The 25,431-nt window shown below is 41.5% G+C and overlaps 1 protein-coding gene across 13 annotated transcripts in view; it reads right to left on the bottom strand.

Annotated features, from left to right (window-relative positions):
* DOCK3 (dedicator of cytokinesis 3) overlaps nt 1-25,431 on the bottom strand; it is a 128,322-nt gene that overhangs the window by 38,297 nt on the left and 64,594 nt on the right. For 8 of the 13 annotated variants that reach the window (XM_015874526.2, XM_015874532.2, XM_015874528.2 and 5 more), the window contains 15 exons: nt 23,952-24,040; nt 23,256-23,381; nt 20,089-20,106; nt 15,564-15,688; nt 14,504-14,666; nt 13,850-13,956; nt 12,980-13,151; nt 12,228-12,325; nt 11,340-11,423; nt 10,982-11,082; nt 9,569-9,650; nt 6,580-6,750; nt 2,717-2,909; nt 1,336-1,463; nt 219-365 (listed from right to left, as the gene is read on the bottom strand). In XM_015874526.2, coding sequence (XP_015730012.1) covers nt 219-365; nt 1,336-1,463; nt 2,717-2,909; nt 6,580-6,750; nt 9,569-9,650; nt 10,982-11,082; nt 11,340-11,423; nt 12,228-12,325; nt 12,980-13,151; nt 13,850-13,956; nt 14,504-14,666; nt 15,564-15,688; nt 20,089-20,106; nt 23,256-23,381; nt 23,952-24,040 — 1,804 coding nt within the window. The remainder of the gene's footprint in view (nt 1-218; nt 366-1,335; nt 1,464-2,716; nt 2,910-6,579; nt 6,751-9,568; nt 9,651-10,981; nt 11,083-11,339; nt 11,424-12,227; nt 12,326-12,979; nt 13,152-13,849; nt 13,957-14,503; nt 14,667-15,563; nt 15,689-20,088; nt 20,107-23,255; nt 23,382-23,951; nt 24,041-25,431) is intronic. The other 5 variants (XM_015874527.2, XM_015874531.2, XM_015874538.2 and 2 more) reach the window with 2 other exon arrangements.

Here is a 25,431-nt window from a genome sequence, read left to right as displayed (position 1 = left end):
AAAATGATCTGGAAAGCCACAAAACCCTCCTTTAGTTCTATTGCTTCTCACAGACCTCTCTAACACAGAGGAAGGAATGGATCCATCACTTATTAAGGGAAAAAGACAGAGCCCTGGGCATTCATGCAGGAGAGATGATAATGAGGTGCGGGTGGTGGTGAGGGACTGAACCAAAGGTTAGAGAAGCAGGAAATAGAAACTGATTGTTAGTTACTAACAGTGATTTCTGCTGTGCACTGCGGGCAACGCTGCCCTCTTACCGCCTCCTGAGACTGCGATTTACTCATGATTGTTAGCAGAGTTTGTAAAAGCACATCCAGGAGGCTTTCCACCATCATCTCAACCTCCTCCACGACATCTCCCTCCTACAGTAAGCAGTGAGCAAACAGACAGTTAGAGACTGGAGAGGATGGACTGGCAGAGAATTCTTTGAGCCGGCCACAGCACAAACACCCACCCTGGTACAGACCTCCACAGTGGAGGGTCAAAGAAGTGCAAACAAATTCAACGTGGGTACCAGCTGCTGTTGTGATGCCCGTGTGTTACCTGCTCCCTCTGACAGGAACACTCAGGGTGACAGATGTAAAGGTAAATCTATCATCAAAGATCTGCATACATTCTAGAACACAACGGGGTCAGATTATGTTCCAGCGCTCTTTATTCTATGGCAGCATTAATTTAGCTTATTACCCCGATACCTTTCATTTCATTTCATTCCTTCCACACAAAGCAGTAACTTGTTATTAGAAGGACTCAGTGGTACAATTTATATTTAGCACTATGAGCTGCCTCCGTCAGAGTCAGGTGGGGAAACTTCACCACCCTCTGTTTGTGAGCACTGCTTTAAATGATCAAGTTACCGTTTGGATCCGAGTATTATATGATCATCAAAGCAGGGTGTTGAAACTCAGCAGCAGTTTCTAGAAGTATGTGTGACTTCATTGATTGGATAATTCTAGAGTATTCACTTAACGTGAATCATAAATTGCTGGTTAGCGTCCCTTGCAGAACTACAAGTCCCAGAGCTGTGTCGGGCTTTTGAACTTCACTGACATCTAAGTTCTGGGCTTGGATGAGGAAAATTAAACTGTGTCAAATCGGGTAAATGAATATGCTTTTTTCTTCTCCTAACAGCAAGAACACTGTGTAATCAGAATGCTTTGAGTCACACGTACAAAAGCAGACCCCGATTACAAATGTTCTTTTGCTGACAGAAAATGAGCAGAATTTCATTTTCAGAAGGATCTTTGCAAAACCTCAACTAACCAACACAACTCCCTCAGCCTTCAAATTAATAAACGAGTGATGGAATTAGGAAGTCAAGGAGCAGATTACCAGAGAGCTGGTCTTGATGATGGAGAAGATACTACTCAGAATCCCCGAGCAGATGAGCAGCTCCTTCTGCTGTCGCAGGTGAAGGTGAATGTGGTGAAGAACCACAGGAAGCAGAATGCGCCGGGACTCTGAAAGAAGGAAAGTAAGATCACAGTTCCTACAAAAGAGACCTGAATTTCAATGATCTTCACTCTGTAGCCTTCGGGTATCCAAATTTGTTTGCTGATAAATAGATTTAATTTATTGGTGTAAATTCTATCATACAGAACACACTTCCAAGAACTGTAAATGAAGAACTAACAGTATGCCTCGTTTCAGGAGTAGGTGAACTCTTCAATACTGTTTCAGCTCAAAAACAGCATTTGTGAATTGATACTTGTGGATCCTGATTTCCTATTATTTAGACTCCTTCCTCATTTCAACGTGCTTTTCAGCTCCATTGTCACAGCTAAGAGAGCTTCTCAAATATATGCCTCTTAGAAACTGGCTAATTTTTCTCATTTACCTGGCTTACAAACCTCAGCTGCACTTAAGGAAGAAGAGCAGGCAGCAGCTGCTGGAGACAGAAACCAAAGTGAAAAATACAGCGAAAAATGGGGGAGGATGGCAAGGAACTGATAGGAGAGATGGAAGGGAAAGGAGCCAAGAAAAAGAGAATGGATCTTCCTTTAATTGCAAGGCCAGAAGAGTAGGCAGGGTTGGCAGGCAAAAGATGTCTGGCAACTAGAATCATATTTTGAGAGACAGAAAGGACACGGGAGATCGCCGACCTGGGAGATGAGTATTGAGTGCACTAACTCCTGATGAGGGTAGATAAGCCCTGCAGTGCTTCCAATCTTCTTCTATTATATTCACAATAATCCATTCATTTGAAATAAACTCAATCTTCAGTCCTTATTCATTGAATCCATCACAGAGAATCACTAATATGTAGAGTTATGCAAGTATGATAGTTACCATGTAAAGATCAAATACACTTTAAAAGAACAGTGGGTTTCTCGTGTAACTGTTTTCCTGCTTCTTCCTCATGCAATTAGCTTGCTGCAAAGTAGATCAATGTATGTCAATGTATGTATGTCTTTGGAACTAAAGCAGTAAATAATTAAAGGGTAATGTAATGTATGAAATGGGATTTGTTAAGGTACAGAATTTCATCAGCCTTCAGTAGCACAGCTTATCTACAGTGGGTTTATTCATGTTTCCTACCACAGAAAAATGTACAAAGCACACCCAGTGAAGATATGTAATGCAGCATAGGCACGTAGTTACCAAGTTTATTAGCACTCAGTAATGAACTGTCTGCAACAAAGCAACAGCAAACTGTGGAGCATCTTCCTACTCTCAGTTAAGAGCCAACCTCGGCTTCATCCCTCCATCCTACCTGAGAAGGAGAACAGGCGGCTGTCGACAGTGCGTGCAATGGACTGGAGCTTAACGACGTCCATTGACTGCCCGATGTGCACAGTGCTGGGCATGCTGCCCAGAGTGCCCCTCACAAACTCCGCTACTTCCTGCACAGTGAACATCTGCAGCAGCTCATCAAAGATAGCGGGGAAGGAGTTCAGCAAAGCAGCCTGTAAAAAGCAAAGGAGGAGGGTCAGGATTCTGAGCTCTTTCAGCACGGCTGCACAAAGAGAAAAAGGAACAACAGTAAAACTGAATTAAGGGTCTGGAAAAAGCTGCTGCGTAGAGAACTACGGCTGGAGTTCATGTTTTGCAGTACCTCAAGTTCAGAGCGACCAAATCAGCAGTGAGTAAAAATGAAGCTCTGTGGCAATACTACGTCACACAGTAAGTTCAGCACAGTTCCTGCAGAACTTCCAAAGGCTGCACCTCAGATTATAGCTTATAAAACAGAACAAGGTACAGAAGAATAGAAAATAGTCCGTTTTTTTTGCAGGTTTACGTTTTTTTGAATAAATATAAAAATCCTTCTGATTACATTGGCTCAATATTGACTTTTTGTACTGAGGAACTACAAAAGGCAGCTGAAGCCCTTCAGAAAACATTCTGAAGAACACACTGACAGACCCTTAAGCGTGGAATAGCTGTCGTGACACTGCAGTATCTCTGTACCAGGGATAGGGTGCAACTTCATGTGACAGAGGCAACACATCATGCAAGTGAGTGTGCAAGTGACTCTTGCAGTGATGGATACTTCCAGTAAGCTGGAGCTATCCAAACAATGGGGGTGCAGAAACGGTATCACCACAACACACCACAAACCCTTCATCTGCTGTTTCACACCTCTTCCATTAACCCCCTATTCTCAAATTCCAGACTTGGGTCTCATACCTCCAAAACTTTACACTTCCTCTCTTCCTTCCTTTATGTCCTACCCAACAGCCATCCCCATTTCCTTCCTTAAAGCTGCTGCAGATCCACAATGGTTGCTCTAAAGGCTGGTTCTCACTGGATCCTCTTGGTTGGGAAAGACCTTCAAGATCACCAGGTCCAACCACCAGCCTGACCTACCGGATCCCATCACCAGTCCTGGCACTGAGGGATCTGTGCCACGTCCACACATCTCCTGAATTCCTGCAGTGCAGCCTGCCCCAGTGCCTGACTGACCTGCTCAGTGAAGAGCTCCCCCAGAGCCAAGGTTCTGATTTTGCTGTCTCACTTCCAGCTGTCCCCACTGTGCACACTTCCTTTGTGTTTCCCCCTTCGAAGTTGCCCACACAACCCACAATGCCACCCTGCAGAAGTTCAAATCTACAAGGCTTTGTTATAGATCTCTGTTCAGCTTTGCCCTACCTGAGTTTTACCACCTATCATCATTGTCTTCTATTCTGTAAGATCTTCTCCCAGGTTTTTCTGTTCTCTCATTCCATGAACAGATCTGAACATCTTTCCTGGTGGCTCTAACACTCATAATGCCTCTCCTAACCTCATATAACAGCCTTCTGTTCCACATCTTTCTTCCAAGCACCTTTTCCTTCAAACAACAGCTCTACGCACTTAATAGTCTCTGAGCAAAGTGGAAGTTATGTTTAGAACTAACTTGGCAAACACTGAAGAGCCCATTAAATTATTCTGAATATAAATTTACCTCTTTCTTCTTGGTGCTCGTTATCTCTCTCAACATCTTGTCTTGTTACACTCAATTCAGATTACACAAAAACCCACATAGCCTCCTGGGTGTTGTCACCTATTTGTTGCTACATAGATACAATGTACTAACAAAATAAACAAATATGAATCATTTAAATAGTTCATGGTACTTTGGAAGGCTGTAACAGCCGCAAACCCATTAATCATCGTTATCTTTAGGATAATGCAAACACAGTTACAACACTGGCCCAACAAATTGTTACAGGAGTTTTCCTAAACTTATTTCTATTACTATGAGGCAGAAGGATTGATGTGGCCATCAAGAATTCCCAGCAGCTACCTAAGGATGTGCATGGGATCTCTTAGGAAGCTCTGGATGTGTCTCGAGGAACAGCTGTATTGTTTCAGCAGCTCCTGGAAGGGCCCTTTTCAGTGTAAGAACCTGAAGCATTCTGGAGCATTACTGCTGTCAAACCACCTGCCTGGAAGTGAGGAGACAGAGCAGTTCTTATCTCACTGCTGAAAAAGGCTGCACTGAGATCTAATACCCTGGAAAAACGTGAAGGAAATTACGCTTACAAAGGCCTCAAGCATTTCTGTGTAACAGTTGTCCATGTTTCTGAAACTCAGACACTGTCTCTTTGGCTCACCTGAACGATGCCATTTATGCAGTCTTGTATATGCCCTCAACAGTGTATTTCTGAAGTGCTAATGTCATCAGCTGCTCCATTCATTACTGAAATACTCCACACATTTCCTAGTTTTAAAGCAGTAGCCGCTTAAACATTAAATTCCAGTTTATAGGCAGGAAAAATGGATTGGGGTACGGAAAAGGGATTCACTGGGAACATCCACGATGAAAAACTTGAGCAGTTTGGGGGAGCGTTACTTACAAAATTAAATGACGGCCTTGAAGTACCACCACTTTTTTGTGGGGCAGCTCCGCTCACCTGACCTCCAGGCTGAGAGGCCTATGGGGCAATTGGGATCAAGGGGCGACACAGTGGCACGGGGAAAACAGAACAGGAAACTTTTCAAAGATTAAACAAGGACAAACTTTCAAAATTACAAAAGTTTAGAGCAAAGACAGTGAGAAAACAAGAGAAAGAAGCAGAGAGAAAGGGGAGATAACCCCAGCCTCAAATCTAGTTTCTCCCCGTACCTGTGATCACTCCAAACAAACCCAACCTGAACATCCTGCATTCACCAGATGCTGCTCCCACCCACCGTCTGAAAGAATCCGTGCACTGATTTCTCATGCTCCCATGTCATTTCATTATACCCACTAATGAGTGATTAAATAACAGAGCAGAGCAACTCTTCTCAAAACCCTGCAGAACTCCTTAAGAAAGAGAAGGCACTGCTGGCAGCTCCCTAAGCACTGCAGTCACTGTTTTGTTGTGACATTCACAGCAACTGCTGCTTTGACAGGTTACAGCAGATGTTCAAAACATCTGCAAGCACTAAGTTAGTAACTACAAAGCACCTTCCCATTACCAGGACGTTCTAGGTGATCCATCTCTGAGATTTCCTGAGCGGAGGCATACACATAATATTTCACATTATTATTCATATCTTTTAAACACAGAAGTATGTCATTTAGCACAGCGCTCTTTTAAATGTGAAATGAGACACTGCAAAATCCTCGCTCGCTTTGGGTAGTATCCATAGCCCACAGAAGTGTCAGTGAATTCATCTGGGTCGCACTCAAAACAACGTATTAAATTAGAGTGCAGGTATCACAGCCTGTTTGCAGTCAGGCTGCACATCATTGTAACTAATGTTAGAACATGTAGGAATTACGTTTTCCAGATTGGGAGCACATCAATGGAACCCTCCACTGCTGTGACCTCCATTTTCAATGTGAGCTACCACAACCAAGGACTTAGAATTTCTTTAGGACAGCTGTAAGATACATGGGAGACCTGGCAGTACATTCTGCTTTTGCAAAGAGGAGAAGCTGAATCACTATGTGATGAGTTGTTTTCCTCTTGAGACTCCACAGTTTGGCACCCACAACTGATGTGGTGCAAAGACAGTCTCTAGTAAGACTGACCATGGTGCTTTTCCACTATCATCACATTGTTAGAGCAAGAACACTGCAGCAATCTGCACTTAACCATCACCTGCCCATATATAGTACCAATAGCTGCCATTGGCTTGTCAGTTAAAGTGTAGAAAATAGCAAACCTGTGTGAAGATGAGAGTCTCCGAACTCCTGCTGTCCAAGCTGAGCACAAATCTGATGGACTGGAAAAGCTCTTGGATGCTGGAGCGGAACTGCTCCTCTTCCATTCCACAAGTAGCTCTGGAGTAAAGGATCCGAGATTGGACAATGAACTTGAAAAGATATTCCAAGGCCTTAAGGAGCAGGAGAGGAAGGAAATTAAGATAGAGAGAAAGAAAAACACAGGAGCTTTAAAGAGAACCAGGAAAGATTCCAGGTGCACAATTCTTCAGCTTTAGAAAAGAAAAAGGAAAACAGGTTCTGTTAAGTCTCATAATTCAGTTAAGGAAGCACTTTTCACACACAAGTATTCATTCCCAATAATCTCTGAGGAGAGTATGCCTGACTAACAGCAACAAATAAGCATGCATTTAATTCAAGTAGATGAAGTCAGTTTACACAATCATGTGCATGGATGAATTCAGTGCAGCATCTTTACTTCATTCACACTTCCATGTCAGACATTGTTTTGCCAGAGTGCTCCTCTGCCCCCATCACTTGTACAGCAACAAAATGTCATGGAATACTGGCAGGAAGCTCCAACCTCTGCTGTCATCCCACCAACATTCACCCCTGATCATAAAACAGGAGGCACTGCTTTCAGAGCAGCCCTCATACAATGTGATGCTGCAGTCTGGAGGATTGACAAAGTGGGTATTTTTGGAGGACAGTGGTAATTTGTTGAATGCAATGAAAGTCCGAATTTGCAACCTGAGCACCTTTAGCTAAAACCCTGTCGATGGTATTATTCAGAACTCCGTTTATTTGGCACCAACGTCAAGGAAGAGTGACACACCGTTCTGCGCAGCCTGCAACAAGTGTGCCCATCTATCAAAGGCCCTCAGAGATGCAATGATGACAATGTCACACTCCACACAGACAGATGCCTCTTCCATCATTTGGCACACATAAATGTTCACACTGAAACACTCTGAACATCAGTGACATTTAGACTTCACTCTTCCCTCAGTGCTTAACGTGATAGACCATTAAGGGAGCATTAAGGAAGACAGATGTGTAGTCTGATGCATCCTCAGAACTCAGCACAGGAAACAACCAGCCTGCAATTCACTAATCATAGTTTATAAAGAAACATTAGAGCTATTATACCAACTCAAGATTATTCTTGCCTGCCTCGTTGTTTGGAAGCTTGAAGTAATTCTAATGACACATTTTACTGCCATTTATTTTCTGCATCCGTAAGATGCTCAAGCCACCACACTATTATACACATTTGTGCCTTATACACAATGTTATGTTCTGAGTCTTAGAATGCTGCAGCTTTAAGGACAGACATTGAGCAATCCTTCATAAATCCGCCATAGATTTATAAATCCTGGTGAGAATTACAGCCTTGTTTTCAGTAACCTGCAGTACTTTACTTATACCCCTGCACTAAAACACTTCCCAGTGTAGCTTCCTTACTCTGAAGAACTCCAGCAGGAAATAACACTTCACACTTGTTTGCTTCCAGACAAAGGTGAGTTGGTTCACAGCAATCTGCTTTTTAAGGTTAGCATCTTTGCTGCTAATGCAAAATAAGGCAAGTCAAGATCTGATGGGTTTTATGGGTTTGGGACAGACAACCAGAATTCTAACGTCAAAGTTGATGACTTTAACGTGAGGACCGTGTTGTGCAACAAACCAGAAGATTTCAGGTGACCTTATCACATACACAATATATACATAAAGATGATTAGCTCTGAATGCCTGAACGCCTTCACTGTCCTAACCAAAATGAACAAAACTAATCTCCAAAAGGCCACCTTCATAAAAATAGAAGGAAATAAATACGTAGGCAGCCTCAGAGGTCAGCCCCAAACAAAACACCAACACCCAGTTAAAATCCCAGTAAGTAACTGGATTATCAGCTGGAGAAGGACGTTCTGGTTTTGCTGGCCTTTAAGGAATCTCACTGGAGCTTCCATCCTTCTTACAAATAATCAAAACAGTTTTTGTATGCTGCTCATTCACCAAACTAAGAAACAGACAGTCTGTATGGGCATCCACTTCACATTCAAGAGCAGCCAGCAAACTTCTTCCAGCTCCTGGCAATGAACAGAGTACTTGCTTTAAGTGCAAGAAGCATCTACTCTGCATTGCTGAGATAAAAAGCACAGAGATTGAAGAGGAGGTGCCAATCAGAGTCTTGTGAGAGCAGGTAAGAGACCAGAGGAAAAGTTCAGAACAGCATTAACAACAAAAGAAGGAGCAAGTCCGAGAAAGAGGCTGTCCAGGGTGGAACAACTGCAATTCCCCTGACAGCTTTCAAACGTTCTTAGAAAAAGCAAAACTGTAGAAAACACAAATCACCACTGAGGTAATTACTGCTGAATGAGGTAATTAGGAGCAAGTCCAGAAAGACTGACATTTCTTTTAGAAATGAAGAGCGAAGAAAACAGTTTGGAGAATTCTGCAGTCTCAAAAGGCAGTTTGAGAATATGGTTCTGAATGCCACGGCTCTGAAAATACGGGTGTTCAGCCGGGAAGTACAACATTGCCTGAGCCTCTGCCAGACACTGAGAGAACTGCAAATCTCTGCCACTGCTGCTGGTTTCAAAAGTGCCCAGACTCAAAATGTTCGGACGTGAGCCTGCCTACAGCCTACAGTATGAAGGTACAGATGGACAACTGCTCAAAGACAAAGGCTTTCCTGCAAAATCTGGAAGCATTTATGGGCGTTCTCTTTCTCTCCTACAATTACTTACAGAGAAACAAATACTTCATTTACTCTCTGAATTCTCTGTCATTAGTACCGAAATTATTCCCTTGACTTACACAACACTGGAAAGTTGGGCCTTCTTTCAAGATCATACTCTTGTCAAAAAAACCCAATTCTAGTTAAACACTTAAGATGTCAAGGACAGACAGCCCTTGATTTTATCCACAGGTTCTCAGCTCTCCTGGGGTCACAATGAAACAGGCACAGAAATATTTCTAACGCATACATACTCTCATTGCTTCCTGGATGTGGTCTTGGCGTACAAGCTCAGCTGAACGGTCCATGTACCACTTCAAACATCGGATCAATTCTCTGAATACAACAGCAAAAAGAACAGTAACACGAAGATCAGCCATCACTGCTGAGTTTAAATAATATTCAATCACAATTGCTTCAGGACAGATCTTTACCAGTGCTCACTGTTCAGAGGCCGTCCCCTTCTACTTTGTCTTTCAACTCAGAATTTGATCAAACCTGCTTTTTTCACAGCCTTCTGCAACAGCAGACAAAGTGTTTGCAAATATGACTGCACAACCTGTCTCTCGCACTTAGCTCATGTCACACATTTTTAGCAGCATTCTTTCTTGTTCCTACTTAATCAGCCTGTGGGAGGATGGTGAGAAGGTGCCCAAGGAGGTTTAATTTCAGTCCACTCCAATCATCAGCTACAGCTGCGCTACCCCCTGAATTTTACACAACACATACATTTATTTTAATTCCTAAAACAGAAAATAATTTCTTCCTTGTAATTGACTTAAACTATACGAACATCAAAAGATGCTATTAAAGATAGAACAAAGTCATGAGATCAAGTCATACTCTATCCTTTTGGCCTGAAACATCAGGTCTCCTCTAAGTAAGCAGAGTTTAGAAACTGAAGATCACAAAGAACCATCTTCCTGGAGTGCTTAATACCATTTGGACTACCCTAAAGAGCTGTGTTTTAAACTTACACGTACTTGGCATCAGACTGAAGAAGGGAGAACACCTTTTTAGCCTCTGTACATGACAGTGCCTTCTGGTGTTGTGTACCACCTGCAGTTCTTTGCCTGTCATTGTCAGTATTTTGGTAAGTAAAAACTAAAACCCTGAATGGTAAGTCTGAGTGCTTTCCTAATCAGATCTCTTTTGTTACTTGATGCAAAACTCAAAAAAGTACACAAGAAAATAAAGCAGAATCTTCAAAGTTACAGAGAAAATTAAGATTATGATCCACTGAAATAGACACTAATAAAATGGAAAAGCATCATCTTACATAAACACCTGTCTATTTTGGAAGAAGTAATGACAATTAGTTCTGCAAGCTTTCACACACATCCCATGTCCCAGTGTCCTTGGACAAGAAATGTACACACTCTTGCAGCTCATCAGCTGACAGATTGACAAGGAGGTGTTGCTGAGTGACATTTATAAAACAATGAGAACAGAATTTGTCACTTCAGGAAGGCAAAGGAAAAATCAGCGTCTGCTCGTTTCTGGCAACAACACAACGAGCAGCTTTTCTCTGAAACTCTGCTGGAAAAATTCTGTCCAGATAGTTCTATTTTTGAAAACCACCACTAACATAAACATTATGACTCTTAGTGACATCATTCAAAGGCTTCTAACATCACCTCCCGAAGTGATGGATAAACAAAACTTACTTATAAGCCAATGCTCCTGCAAAGTGCTTCTGAATGTAAGTGTCCATCACAGGTCGAAAATGAAAATACTTGCTGTCACGCAGCAGATTGATGATGAACACCTGGAAGAGATGAAGCAGTGAACCTTCACTGAAGGAAACTGCACACAGTGTTCTGTAATAAACAAGCTGCAAAACAACAAAACCCACAAGTTTCTTTAAATGGTCAGCACTTGCATTATGAGATGTTATTGGATGCTTCTCCCAAGTGATAGCAAACACTGCTCCCCACCCAACTGTGGGTTGAAGCCATCCAGGATTAGTATAACTCAAAAATCACTGACCATGAGATAAAGAAAAGCACCAATTCATCAGCTTACCAAAGACTGAAAGACCAGCAGGCCGTACTTCTCGGTGTTGTCATCCAGAACTACGAACAGCGTGTCCAGAATGTCTTGAAGGAACTAAAACGACATCAATGAACCAAAAGTTTCAGTTGTATTCAAAATAAGAACTTTTTGCCCTGCTTGAATTGTGTCACACGTGTTGATGCCAAGGACAAACCGTTTCAGGTTCACCCATGAAACAAGACAGATTTTCATTTGTTTTTACTACGAATATTTCTCAATGAAATCTAATAGTTAAATGAGAACAAAAGTAAGAAATACGAACTATGCATAAATACATCTGAGTGTTCCTTTCTGTGTCAGCTGAACAGACATTAAGTGCTACCTAGGTGGCAAAACAATGTATTTTAACTATCATAACATCAGAGCAAATTGGGTGCCATTCTCATCAAATTTAAGACACGGAAGAACATCAAATAGTGCTCCAAATTACGGTCAGTACTGAAAACTTCTGTAATGGGAATGAAAGCACAGCTCTTACAACAAACACAAATTGATGTGTGCCAATTGTTTCTCCCATCTGTAACACTGAATGCTGATAATTCAGTGACTTTATTTTTCTCAAGGAAGGATGGCAGTGAGGAGGAATGCTGAAGGTGAAGTCAGCTGCTGCTTCTGTCATCATCATTTTGCAGTCGATTCTAATAAAATGCAGCTGGTTTGATCCCGAGGACTGAATAGCACTAATTTTTGGAATGTTCACTTTCATATTAAAACAAAATCCCTATTCATACACTTTGACTTCAGAGCATGAAACCAAGTACAGTAAGAGGTAACAATCAGATGTGCACTGCAGGTATCAATTAGCTTACTAACACAGTTACATCAAAGACATTGGATGCCTCCAATTACACACAGTACCTTAACGATTTCCTCGCCACTGACATGTCTCAGTCTTCCTAGAATATCCATCACACGATCAGGATAAGCCTTCCATTTCAGTAGGGCAAGCAAATCCACTGCAGAACAGCAGAAAGAAGAGAGAAAGAGCTAGAATCCATATACAAAGGGCAGAAGGGCAACTGCAGACCCAAGTGAATTCATTACACTACAGTTCTGCTCTTGTTGCAGCTCACAGATCTTAGCAAAAAAGAAAAAGAAAGAAACACAAGAAGGAAACCAAGCAGTAAGAACAGTATTACTAACAAAAAGGATGGAGGAACCAAAAGGTCTTAGAACGAGTGAAAATATTGCTACCTTTCCTACGGCAACCTCATACTGCACTGTGATAAAGACATTTTTTTGTCTTCCTGCGCCTCAGGAACATTGCTAGAACAAGCTTTGGTTTCCTTAGTAGTTCTGCAAGAGCCAAAAAAGCAAATCCCAGGATTGTGCAAAAGCGCCAACACTGACTTTTTTTGTTCTTTAATTGTTTAATTAAAATGATCTTTGTTTTAACAGATTACTCATGTCTTGCGCTTACAGAAAGGCCCGTCATTTCTCCGCCCTTAGTTAAGAACTATTTCCTCAGAACAAAAAAAAAGGAAAAAACCACCCCACAACAACCCAAACAAAGCCACAGTCCAACAATCAAACAACAGCTTCTGCTCATGTCAATAAACACACACATCTGCCCTGCTGACGTAGGCAGTTCTGAAGGAGCAACTTCTTACCATTCTGGGTCAGTTTGGTAGAAGAAAGCTGAGTGGAGACTGAAAAGGACTCTTTGGTGCTGCGCTGGAAAATGAGACTGGAAGGAATATTGGGGCAGCCATTGTAGTCCTCTTTGCAGCAGGGCAGCCCCAGGTAGAGCGCGTGGTTATTAAATGTGCTGTTCTCATCACACTGCAGACACAGGAAAGGGGATGGAATGTTACCTGGTCTATCTATTTCATTCCACACACACACACCCTGTGCTTGGCAGTGCTTTCATTGATCCTTTGGGGGCACACAAATACTAGTGAGGAAAAGCTGTGCTTCCCACCTTCAGAGCTTGTGTGTACACAGAGGAGATTCGGCTTAAAAAAAGAAATATCATCTCCTAACTACTGACTCTTTAGAACCCATCAGCACCTTCCAACTTAGTGCTGCTGTCCAAAAGCCATAGTGAAGAAATAAACCAAAGTAAATCAATATGGTGGAAGAAAAAATACGAAACAACAACAACAAAAGAAACCCAATGCCCCCAAACTCTCCAAAGTTTCTTGCTGCAGCACTGGTGAGACACAGCACTGTAACAATGCATCTGAAGCTTCTGGGTGCTGAAAGACAATTTCTTAATACACAATTATAGTATGGGCTGGTAAAACTGAAGGCTTGAAGACTCGTATGTTTGCATTTCAATCAGACAAAATTAATAAAAGATAAACCATCAGGACCTCATGAGAAAAACTGAGCTGTACCTGCACCAGAAGGACGTGTCCATACCCAGCCATGAGAATTATAATTTTATTAATTCTTTTAACGTGGGGAAAAAATGATAATGCAATGAGAGCTGGATATTTAAACTGAAGTAGAGGTGAATAGCAGAGAAGACATGGTACCTTATAGACATAAAGCTCATGGATGTCATCCGACAAGGTAGTGCCATCATCTCTCATCAACGGAGTGAATGCAAACCCAAAGAGCTTCTTTTCTCCCTTGTCTTTTGCTGTAACAAGATATAAAAGTAAGTAATCATGTCTGTTTACACTATGTGAACACACTCCACAGAGTTACCTACTAAATTCTCTGGATTCCTAACAAAAAGCAGGTAGGTTGCATAAGAATCAATACCTAAAGTACTACACTTAATTCTAAGCCAAGTCATCAGCAAGCTTCAAAACAAATAACGGTATCAGAGAATCACAGGAAGGTTTGGGTTGGAAGGAATCAGTAAAGGTTGTCTCATCCCAACCACCTTGCCAAGTACAAACACGCTGATCACAGTAGAATAAAAAATGTACCTACTATAGAGAAAACATTATACAGGAAAACACAGTAATAGAACAGCAGGGGAGAACATCTACAGAACGTTTTGCCCTGCAAGGATTGTGCTGTTTAATGAACATAGCAACAAACTAACAAACCACAGTGAAGGTGTCAAAGTCGGCACCCTCTTCCTACTTTGCAGGGAGTAACAGCCTCATTCAAGCATGAACTGACAATGGAAGGACCTCAGCCATTTTAGATTCCTTCAGGTTACGTTCTGCACTCACTGGAGCAATGTCTGAACTCAAAGCGGAGGTGAGACCCACGAAACCTGTCAATGGGGATGGGCAGCTTGATGATTTCCCCCCATCGGGGGCTGTTGTTGTGGTAAAGGACAAAGGAGTGGTAGGCGCTTCTGCTTGGCTCTCCTGAGCCCAGGCTGATGCAGTCCTGGAACAAAAGAACACAATTTAAGATTATAAGACATCACATCACCACAGATGAGTCATTTTATTGCATGGTGATAATCTTTATATAATTCAGTTCTTTCTGTAGACGTAAAGGAAGAGAAGAAGCAGAAAATCAGACACAATGAAATCTGAAATTCTCGAAGAAATTTCTGAACTGTGTTTTGGGTCAGAAGAAGAGGCAGGAGACCCGCGATAGCAGATACATTCCAGTATATCAAATGAGTTGATTGCATTTAGGAAATATGGCAGTACTCAGTCACAATGTGAGAGAAGGAAGTCAGCAGAAATATGAAGTCCCAAAATAAAGACAGTTTTACTACAGCCACTGACATCACACTGCACAATTATGTAAGTGTCAGTTTATACAAATGATCTCCTAAGCACCTATTCCCATATGGAGCAGTGCTCCAAAAATGTATCATAGAATGGCCTGGGCTGCAAAGGCTCACAGTGCTCATCCAGCTCCAACCCCCTGCTATGTGCAGGGTCACCAACCAGCAGCCCAGGCTGCCCAGAGCCACATCCAGCCTGGCCTTGAATGCCTGCAGGGATGGGGCATCCACAGCCTCCTTGGGCAACCTGTGCCAGTGCATCACCACCCTCTGGGGGAAAAACTTCCTCCTAAGGTCCAACCTAAACCTCTCCTGTCTCAGTTTAAGACCATTCCCCCTTTTCCTGTCACTATCCGCCCTCATAAACAGGACCACATGTTAGTGACCACTTCTTTCATTGTAATACCTTAAAACCTTAGCCAAAACCTAAAATAGTAAAAACTAGTTTCAGTTTAGTTTCCCTGGCATCAGAGAACAAACAGACAGCATGTGTGCATGGAACAAGCAGATGGCATTCAAAACTCCAATTGGAAACAAGCACTTACCTTCAAGATTTCTCCATCTGCATACAGAACATACATGGTCACTTCAATGTTCTTCTGCACACTTTTCCCACCTCTTTCAAAGTCTCCCTTTTCTAATGTCAGGTATAAGTCATTGCGGATGTCACCTGCAGAGAAAGACAGGAGGCACATGGCTACATTCACCACGGGAGACACAGAGCCTGTGTGAAGCCTGTGTTGATTCTGCAAACCATTCTGTGTTCTGCAAGACAATGGCTGATGCCAAATCATTCCAAGCAGCAAGTTAATTGTTAATAAAGATGAACATATTGATATTGATGCATAAAATCAGATTGTTGTTAGTAATGCCTTTATTAAGTGTGAACTCGGAATCAATACCTGCTTTACTGCATTAGTAGAGAAGGGAAAACAGAACCTCTGTGCTTTACCTAATTGCGTGATGCAACTACCAGGATAAAATGCAAACATCAGTAGTGTCAGACTTCCTATTTTCAATATGCTTTAAAAGAAAACAGGGACTTTGGTGGCAATTGGGAGAAAATTAATTGCAGTTACATCTTCTCTGAGTATTCTGTAGATCTGCAAATTTTCCTTTTATCATAATAAGAAACAAAGGCAGCTTTTTTGGAAACTTGGTTGTAATTCAGTTGAGATGGATGAAGAAGGAATTATTGATTGGTTTTTCTGCTCGATTTCTGGCCAGCCCCTGGTGTCCATATGCAAGAACTAAGAGAGCAGGCGGTATGGAGAGTTGCCAGTTTACCACTACCTCACCTTCAAGGCCTTTCAGAGCAAATGACTGCACTCAGCAATACAAATGCTGGCACCTCTCTGGGGTTTGCCATTATCCGGAATTTAATAATCTTGTTCTTTTCTTCTTTTGTTCTAAGAATCTGGTTTGGGAAACCCTGCTTTCAAATGGAATGCAGACAATCCTAAAGCACTCAGCAAGAGGATGGCAGGCAATACCTGCATCTCCCTAAGATTTAGTTACTGCTTCCACTCTGTGACCTATCACTTATTCATTTGTCCCAAGGAGAAATGTATGAAAGGGCAGTATTAAGAAACACACACAATTTAAACAACCAGAAATCAGAGCCTTTCAAAGCAAGGATTTAGCAGCCTCAAGAGATTAAATAATGAAGTGGTGGAATGGTTACCCAGCAAAGCAGAGACTCCTCCAATGCCCGATTTCTTCCAACCCAGTGCTTGGAGAAGCTGATGCAGTTAAATCCGTTAATTAATCAGAAGCACAATGAAATAAGCAGCAAATGCTTTCAGGCAGAGAGGGATGTCCTGTCCGTCAAAGATGCACTACAAATTTTACTTGAAACCTCTAACCCCACCAACTTCATCCCTGATCCTAATGGAGGGACAAACAACAGAAGCTTTCGGTCTTGTTTTATGGTCATTTTTATTTCTGGGGATCAGTACAACATTCAGTGCTCTCTCATAGCACTCCTGTGAATGGGAATCTGTTTGCAAAGTGCCCTCCTTTTGCTGTCAGCCCTGCTGACAGGGCGGGCTCACAGGGTGGGCAGCAGGACATGAATCACAGCGAGGGCTCCAAGGCTGCTGTGCTTCAACTGCTGGGAGAAAGATGACAGCGAGAGGGTCACGGAAGCCCTCCGGTATTCAGTCTGGTTTTCTCATCAAAGAACAGTCATCATGTGGAACACTCCACAGAGAAAACTGTCTGTGTGTTTTTCTTGCTGTTTAGAATACAGCCAAGTTACCTATATGTCAACTGCAGGAATATCAAAGAAATGTAAAAGTCGCAGCAGAAGATTGTTTAGGTCAGGGCTTTTGTTTTGGAACTCCTCCTGCTTAACAGCCTCCAGCCTTTTTGCTAAGCAGCGCGCACCATGAGGAAAAAAGAATCCTATTTATATGCTGTGATTCTTAATAGAAATTAATTGTACCCATACAATTAGCATTTGGGAGATTCTTATTTATGGCCCCTTCTCTGGAAGAGGGTATGGCTACATGAAGTCCAATGTCAGACTGCAAATCGTTTCCTAGTCTAAATTAAATGCAGAGTTTGGTGTATGTACAGCATCTAATCTTCCATTAAGCTTAACAGGAGGGATATTACTTCACTAATTGGAAAAATGCCTGTGGGGTGGGGGCAGAGGAACCCAGATAACAGTGAATTTACATCAAAGTGAAGGAAAAAAGGAGAAAAATTACTTCAGTGAAGTGCAATGGATCATCTTCTCTCGTAAAAATAGTTTATAGCACCTTAAAAATAACCAGAAAAGGCCTTCATGCATAGTAAGGATAGCAAAGCCTACAGGCTGCTGACTCTCAGGCAATTGCACTCATCAGCTCCTTCAAAGTCTGGAGTTAAAGCCAGAAACTCACAGACTTCAGTTTGTTTGTGTGTAACCATAAAAATATCCTTCCTACAAAGAACTCCCTCCTCCCAGCACATTAACCTCAGCTCCTATTGCGTCCTTGCCAGCTTCTTTTTCCCTGACTTCTGCTGTCACTCCTGAGGTTTCTGAGCTCCGATACTATAAAGGGCTCCATAGAAAACAGAGCGAATGCTTGGACACAGAGCTGTGTATCAGACATTTGGTTCTGAGTACACAAATTGTAAGGCTAGAGGCAATATTCTGCACGGCAGCACACAAGTGCCCGAGCAGATCGCACCGTGCAGCTCGTATGTGACAAAAGAAGAAGTGTGAGCAGCAGAATCAAGAGATCCCTGTCAGCTCTGACACCGAACGACAGCTATGCAGCAAGTCAAAAGTCCTGGCAGAGAGAGCTCTTCCCTTGCTTAATTCTATCTTAAAATAGAAAAAGAGAGGAATGAAGGGCTTGTTAATAAAACAGACACCTCCATGCAAACAGTTCTGGCCTGGAAGTGACAACACTTCTCTTGCACTCTGGGAGGAGAGCAGCACGGTGTGGCAGTGTGCATCTCAGCAGCCTCTCCCATCCTCACAATGAGAACAGTGCAGCTCAAAGTGGGTCAGCGTTGGCCTCCTGTCGTTAGTACAGGAAAAAAGAGTGCCAGAAGGCCAGTGGGCCAAAAGCATTTGCAGGTTCCAACCAGAGTGCGGCACTTTAGCAGAGGACACTCAATGTCAGGATGAAATGAAGCAGCCAGTGAGTTTTCAGAATGGCATTTGTTTTAAAGGCCATCCCTCAACAAATGCTTTTAACTTAAAACTGAATGTAAACTGCTCTTTAGCCCAAAATAAATGCAGTTGTTATATATGGATTTGCTGCGATTAAATCTTCATGAAATGTCTTGACATACAACATTCCTCACAGTAACAGGAACTATTTTGTGACGTCTCACGCTGCCCTTCATTTATTCTCCCATCACTTTTATGAGAGATTTATTTTGGCCATTACAGTTCTTTTGACATCTAACTACAATGTCCTATGTCAAATATACAAACTACAAGGTCATTAAATATTAATTGTGGGCTTTGCTTACATTGAAGTGAAATCCTTTCTCCTATCACATAAAACTATTTTATTTTAAGCAAGTGGTAGAAAAGATAATATGAGAGTCACATTCTGGTTTTGTGCTTACAACACACACTGCACACGTTCCAAATATTAATCATCAAGACTCAGTAACACTAAATAGTCCAATGGACAATAACTGTGTTAGGAGAAGTATCACTTACGCTGGTTTTGCAGGTTTTCCAGTGGAAGACCAAGGAGTTACTTGAATAGCAGAGCAATAACCATGGACAGAAACAGTCCGTACAGAACCCAGCACTCATCTTAAGTGCAACTTCGTAACTTCCTACACTCTTTGAGTATCAATGCCTTGCAACTACTTCATTACTGGGAATAACATTGTATTGATAAGGGGAAACAGAGGCTTTACAGGCTGCCTACCTACCAAAGGAAACTTTTCCCCCCCTCTATAATAGGAACATTTTATAAGTTCAATGCTGTGAGGCCCTCAAGCTTTGGGTGAACAAAACACTCAAACTGTTTCAATTCCTGATATTAAAACCTGAACAAACGACGCTCAATAGATTATTTACCATCCACTGCTGCATTTCTGCATCAATAATGTGTAAAATTCAGTGATTTGCCTGGAACTGTTTCCTGCCAGTAGCTGCAAGCTGAATTTTTAACATTATCTCCTCTAAATTAATATATTTTATTTTCCATTTTCTGACAGCTGATTAATGACAAAAACAACCCTTTCTTTATTCTCCCTGTAAATGCTTTTTGGGGATAATTATCACCTAACTGTAACTTTCAGCCTCATCTGTTCCATCACCCTGAATGTTCTGAGGATGGCTGCTGAGTTCTGCCACTTTCAATTCTCAATGCATTTCTGCCACCTGAAGGAGCTGATGCTGAGACTTTCCTCACCTTTACTCCTGTGGATCTTTTTTAAGTTGGCCTGTGGTATGAACACACTGGTTAAGACAAAGCCTCTGTTGCTAGAATTTCTCCGCAATGTTATGATTTGTTACCTTTACCAATCCCCAACATTCCATGAAAGATATGACAATGGGAACAAGCAAGCAATAAGCAGACGTTACACAGAAAAGCAGAAACTTACACCCAACTATCTTCATCTCTGCGTCAGAAAGAAAGGGGAGACAACAAAAGGAAAGGAAAGAGAGAGAAGCCAGGAAATGAAGACAAGGAGAGAGAAGAAAAAGAGAAAGAAACATCACTCACAAGTAGAAGATGAAGCATGCACTTTTCATCAGAGGACCAAAGTAAAAGACAGAATACTTATCAGCACACGGGGAAGGGAGGGGATGTCCCTTGGGGAACTGACAGACACCATGCCTATGCAATAGATTTCTGATCAGCAAGTTCTGTATACAAAGAAAGTTGCAATCCAAAAGGGCAAGCAGCACATGCCTCATTGCTTTTATCTCTGGGGAAAGGTAAAACCATCAGGATCAGATGGATGTTCGTCAAACCAACAGCAACTTAGAAAAGAATAAAAACCAAAAGCCAAAATGGAACAAAAACCCACCACCTCTTTGTGAGGCTGCGCTGACAGATTCCCTTCTGGTTTGGGCAAAGAGAGCATTAGTCTTCACGATGCTCTTCTCAGGTCACAACAAACAGGAAGCAAAGTACAATTTACACTTAAAACTGAAGACAGGCATGGTTATTTTAAAATATATTAACATGTATATTTATTTTTTTCTTCATAACCATGCAAGATATAAACATATCGACTGGTTTAACCTTATTTCTTAATGTCCACTCACACTGCACTTATCCAAGTGAGGGAAAAATGAGTTTGATACAGGAATTAGTGTTACTGTTACAAAAATGGGGTAGAAGAATTGTGTGGAGAGACACAGCTACAGAATGTTAATGGTTAAGACACCTACATCTGAAAGGAACTCCTATTAAAAAAAAGAAAATGAAGATGTTGAAACCTGAGACCAAGAAGGTTCATTTGAAATGTCAGCTCTGTTTGCTTCAAAGAAAACCCATTTCTTGACTCAGCAGAATGACCGCTGCAGATTTTGACAATATTTGGTGACGTGGCCTTTATTAATTGATTCATCAAAATAATTTTGAAATCACACTGCCTTAAAATCAGCACCCACTTGTAAAATACATCATGAACTTTCTGTGCTCTTCCCAGAGAGGAAATCCTGTCTTTCATGAGAAAGAAACAGTTCTGAAGCAAAGGAAGGAAAAGGAAGTTTGACAAAGACAATTAAAGAAACAGACATGGTTGAGAACTGCTAAAAGGTTTCATCTGGTTCTTTTGTAAATGGTGTCTTTTCTAATTGCAGACCACACGGGTACACCCAATCAGCCTGATTCTGGCTGTAATGACATGGGCACAAAGCACAGCGAACTGATGAGTATTCCTTGTTCCTGTAGCTTTGCTAACCCACCTGCAGGATAACTTCCTCTATCCAAATGCTCTATCGTAGCCACCATGTAAACTCAAAACAGTTTAATCAATTGTTCTTTAAAAATAAATTAAAAATCTACAGATATCTGCTGTCACAATTCACGTTTAACAGAATGAATAATACGGCATCAGCACAGCTACGCTGCATTTCAATCTCCTCATTTTTCAATTGAGGAATATTCAGGACTGGTTAAAACTGGTTTTAATTTAGTTAGATGTGCAAGCTGTCAAAGCTGAATATCATCGAGATCATAACAACGTATCTATAATCTGGTCGACCTCCTTCACACTGAAGCAGCGTTCTCTCTACTGTTCTTAATTAAAAGAGAAATTAGGTGCGGAAGTTCCAATTAGGTTCACTAGATAGAGGACCTGTGAAGTTTAAGGTAGGAACAGCTTTTGCCAAAACACTGCTAACTCGCTCACTCACCCCCTGCACAAACACATTGCTCTCAACAGCAAAAGCACAGGGAAGACAGACTCACCACACCAGGCTGCAGAAACGGGCTAGGAAGAACAGAGGCCACAAAGCCATTCTTTAAGTTTGCTAAAATCAAATGACCTGAAGGACCAAAGGGGCAGTTCTGCAAATGCAGAAGTTCAATTCTTGCAGGAGAATCAGGTGAGTAAATTTTTGTTAAATTGTTTCTGACGCTGACTTTTCTAGCTGACATCTGGATACCATCTCCATCACAGCAGACCATCGTGTAGGCACAGCGTCTGCATATCTGCACATAATATTTAATCTTCTCTCCATTTGATGCTTTATAGTCACCAGGAACTAAAATTTATAATTGGCTTTATAACCCACAGCACTGAACTGACACCGATTTCAGGTTATTTCAATAGGACCGACTGTGAACTGCATTTGTCCCAGTTTTATGAACAGTTACAGCAGCACTTCAGCAGGAAGAGGGAAGACCTTATTACAGCTGTTTTCAAGAGCATTAGTAAATAAAAACGTACTGTTCAAAGCCCTTACATGTTGGATTCTGGAAATTCTTCCCACATATTCCCAATTTTCATTGCTCTTCCTCAAGAGCCTCCATAATAAAGCTACAACATTCGCTTTTGATACTGATGTGACACTGCAGCCTTTCCAGTAATAAAATCTGATCATCTTCCCATTATGCTTTCATTAAATTTCACATGTCTGCAAAGTCATCCTTGGTCTTGTTATATTGCAAAGCAATAAGGTAGTATTTCAAATGCTACACACGCAACATAATTAGAAAGCCCATTTCTTATTACACCATAAAAATTAAGGCTGTTTAATGCCAGGTTTTGTATCCATGATTGTGTGACTGGCCAGGTTCCAGTTTCCTCAATAAATGAACTCTTGGCTATGCTGTGCCTACCTCAACTCATGCCAAAAAGAAAACTGTCTCAAGCTGCTGCTCCAGAAGCAAGGAGCAAATAGAGCACAGCAATGCTTCAGCCAAGGCAGCTGTTGCAGGTACTCTGTAAGATCAGCTTGAAAATCAGACCAGATCTGCAGCCTCATGTACAGTAGAGCAGGGAAAAGGATCTCAGTAACTCCAAAAATCAAGGTGGCAAAGTCGAAGAAACTTTTCAGTCAGGCTTTAGATTGTACTTCTAATGTTCTTCTATTAAGAAGAAACTTCATGTATTTAAAAGATACACATCTCCATGCTTAGTCTAGATGAGGGATTTTTAAACAACACTCGCAATCTGCAATTGGCAGGTTGTGACAAACAATATAATTCTTGTATTTTTAACCTTCTTCCACTAAAGTATCTTTTGACGGTTGTTTAAGGAGAAGATGAAAAAAATCATGACCAATGTTTTAAGATTAGAGTTGTTGTATTTACCTGGCATTATGACATCAGGGAAACCCAGCTTTCTGGTAACAGAAACCCCCCTGTTAAAGATCATGGGGTTTTCCCTTCGAACCTGCTCCATGTCACCACGAAGAAGCTGAAGAGATATTATAAGTCCTGAAAAAAGCACAAAATATTCATGTTTTAGACCTGAGAATCAGATGTCCAAATCTGATGGCAGTGATGTCGGCTCACAGTAACCTCAGCCAGCGTCACAAAGACATAATGGAGTTCTGCCAGTGCTGACAGCTGCTAATGTCATATCCAAGCATGGGCTAACAGCTTTCACAAGCACAGGTATATTATAAAACAACAGAGCATAAGCTAATTCTATAGCAGGTTATTAGCTCACTCCACTGGTGAGACCTTCCGGGATAAACAAACACAAAGGTGCAGGAAATTAAGCATCCTGAAATCACACCGGAATTATTTTCAACTCTATCTGAAAAGGAAAGATATCAAGTATGTATTATAATTCCAGGTGAAAATGGCAAAGGCAGGGCAGCTTACATCTGCAAACAGAGCACAAACTTTAGTTAAACAACACTGAAATCATCACAGTAGGTACAGAAATTCAGCCACGTGTAATCTCACGTGTCACTGAACTACTGCACTCAAATAACCAGCAGTTTCCTAAAGGAAATCTCCAGCTCTTCTCACCAGAGAAGCACACACGTAAACACTTACCATAGTTGGAGCTGGGTGCTGTGTATTTGGTGCTGGACTTGCGAATGATGTTTTCATGGATCTGACACCACTCATTTTCGTTGTTACACCTACAACAAAATAACACTAATTCAGGCTAAAAGCTTGATAAGAAAGTCAACTTTGTTGCAGAAAAAACATTGTGGGGTTTTAACGCAGGAGCAAAAGCCTTGTTTTTAAAAGTGAAAGGAGAAAAACCATTTTCCCCAATAGTTATCTCCGTCTTATGGACACTTTTGAGTCTGCAGTGACTTCTGTCATTAAAGCAATTGCTCCGCTCTTTTTATCATGATGCAATGAAGATTTCGATATCTTCAGCTGAACTCTCTGCACATAGAATTGTTCTGTGTATCACAAACAACAACAACGCCAGATCCAAGAAATAAAAAGTACAATTTGGAAGATAAAATAGAGATTTGATTGTAGAGTATCTCAGTCATCAACTCCAAGTCTTCTGCTTACATACATACTTAATGGCGTGCCTTAAACATGGCGAAGCCCTACCTCCCAAACTGCAGCAAGACGGTATATATGCTTCTGTACGTATTCCACCCTCTGCAGGAGTTTTTTGTCACAGCCCACTCATCTATGTGCAATTTTAATAAGTATTAATAGAAAATGCTATTATTTCCCATTTACTTTATGTATCAAAACTCTTACATGTTTCCAGGATAGAAATTACAATATAACTGTCATTTGTCCACTCAGTATTATTTCACTATTAAAAGTTCATTGTTAACATCAGCTCCAATAACACACTGAAATCTGGTGAGCAAATTATCATCTTTTCAAACAATACCCATGCAGTGTATCTGGCTGCATGGTCCTGGATCAGACAATCAAATTCAAAACAGCTGGATCTACATCTAACCAAGTCCACCACCTAAAATGAGCATCTATAAACAAAATCCTTGTAAACATTTCCAGATAACTCTGTCTTTCCTGCCAGGTTATACAAATAAAGGCTCTTCTTTCTGACCAGAATGGAAGAGAAAGGAACAGAGGAACCCTGCGAACCTCAGCAGAGAACACAGCCCCTGACCCCACTCCTCCTGCAGGGTCCTTAGGAAGGAAATATTCAGCACTCAGCCCTGGGGAAGAAACTGCTCCCATGAGTCAGCAGGAAAGGCTCCCTGGATTGCTTTATGGACTGCAAAAGGCTCCTGTCCTCAGTGGGTTTCTGCCTTTGGGGATATGAGTCTTGCTAAGGGATGCCGGGAAAGAGCTTTCGGGGATTCATAAGATATGAACTGCATGGAAATAGAGGGCCAAGGGTGTAAAAGGGCTCAGCCGTACATGATTGTGCTGCTGTCAGGATGTTGAAGATACATTCACAACGATTCTGTTAATGAATGTTTACAAAACATATTAAATTAGTGGTTTGTCTATGTGTTCCTACTGTTATCAGCAGTCTGGATCAACAACACTGTGCTCATTTTTGGGCTCTGTAATACAAAAACAA

Source organism: Coturnix japonica, chromosome 12 (assembly GCF_001577835.2).
Source record: "Coturnix japonica isolate 7356 chromosome 12, Coturnix japonica 2.1, whole genome shotgun sequence".
NCBI classification, from domain to species: Eukaryota; Metazoa; Chordata; class Aves; order Galliformes; family Phasianidae; genus Coturnix; species Coturnix japonica.
The sequence above is the reverse complement of the archived record's forward strand: the minus strand, read 5'-3'. Positions and strand labels throughout refer to the sequence as shown.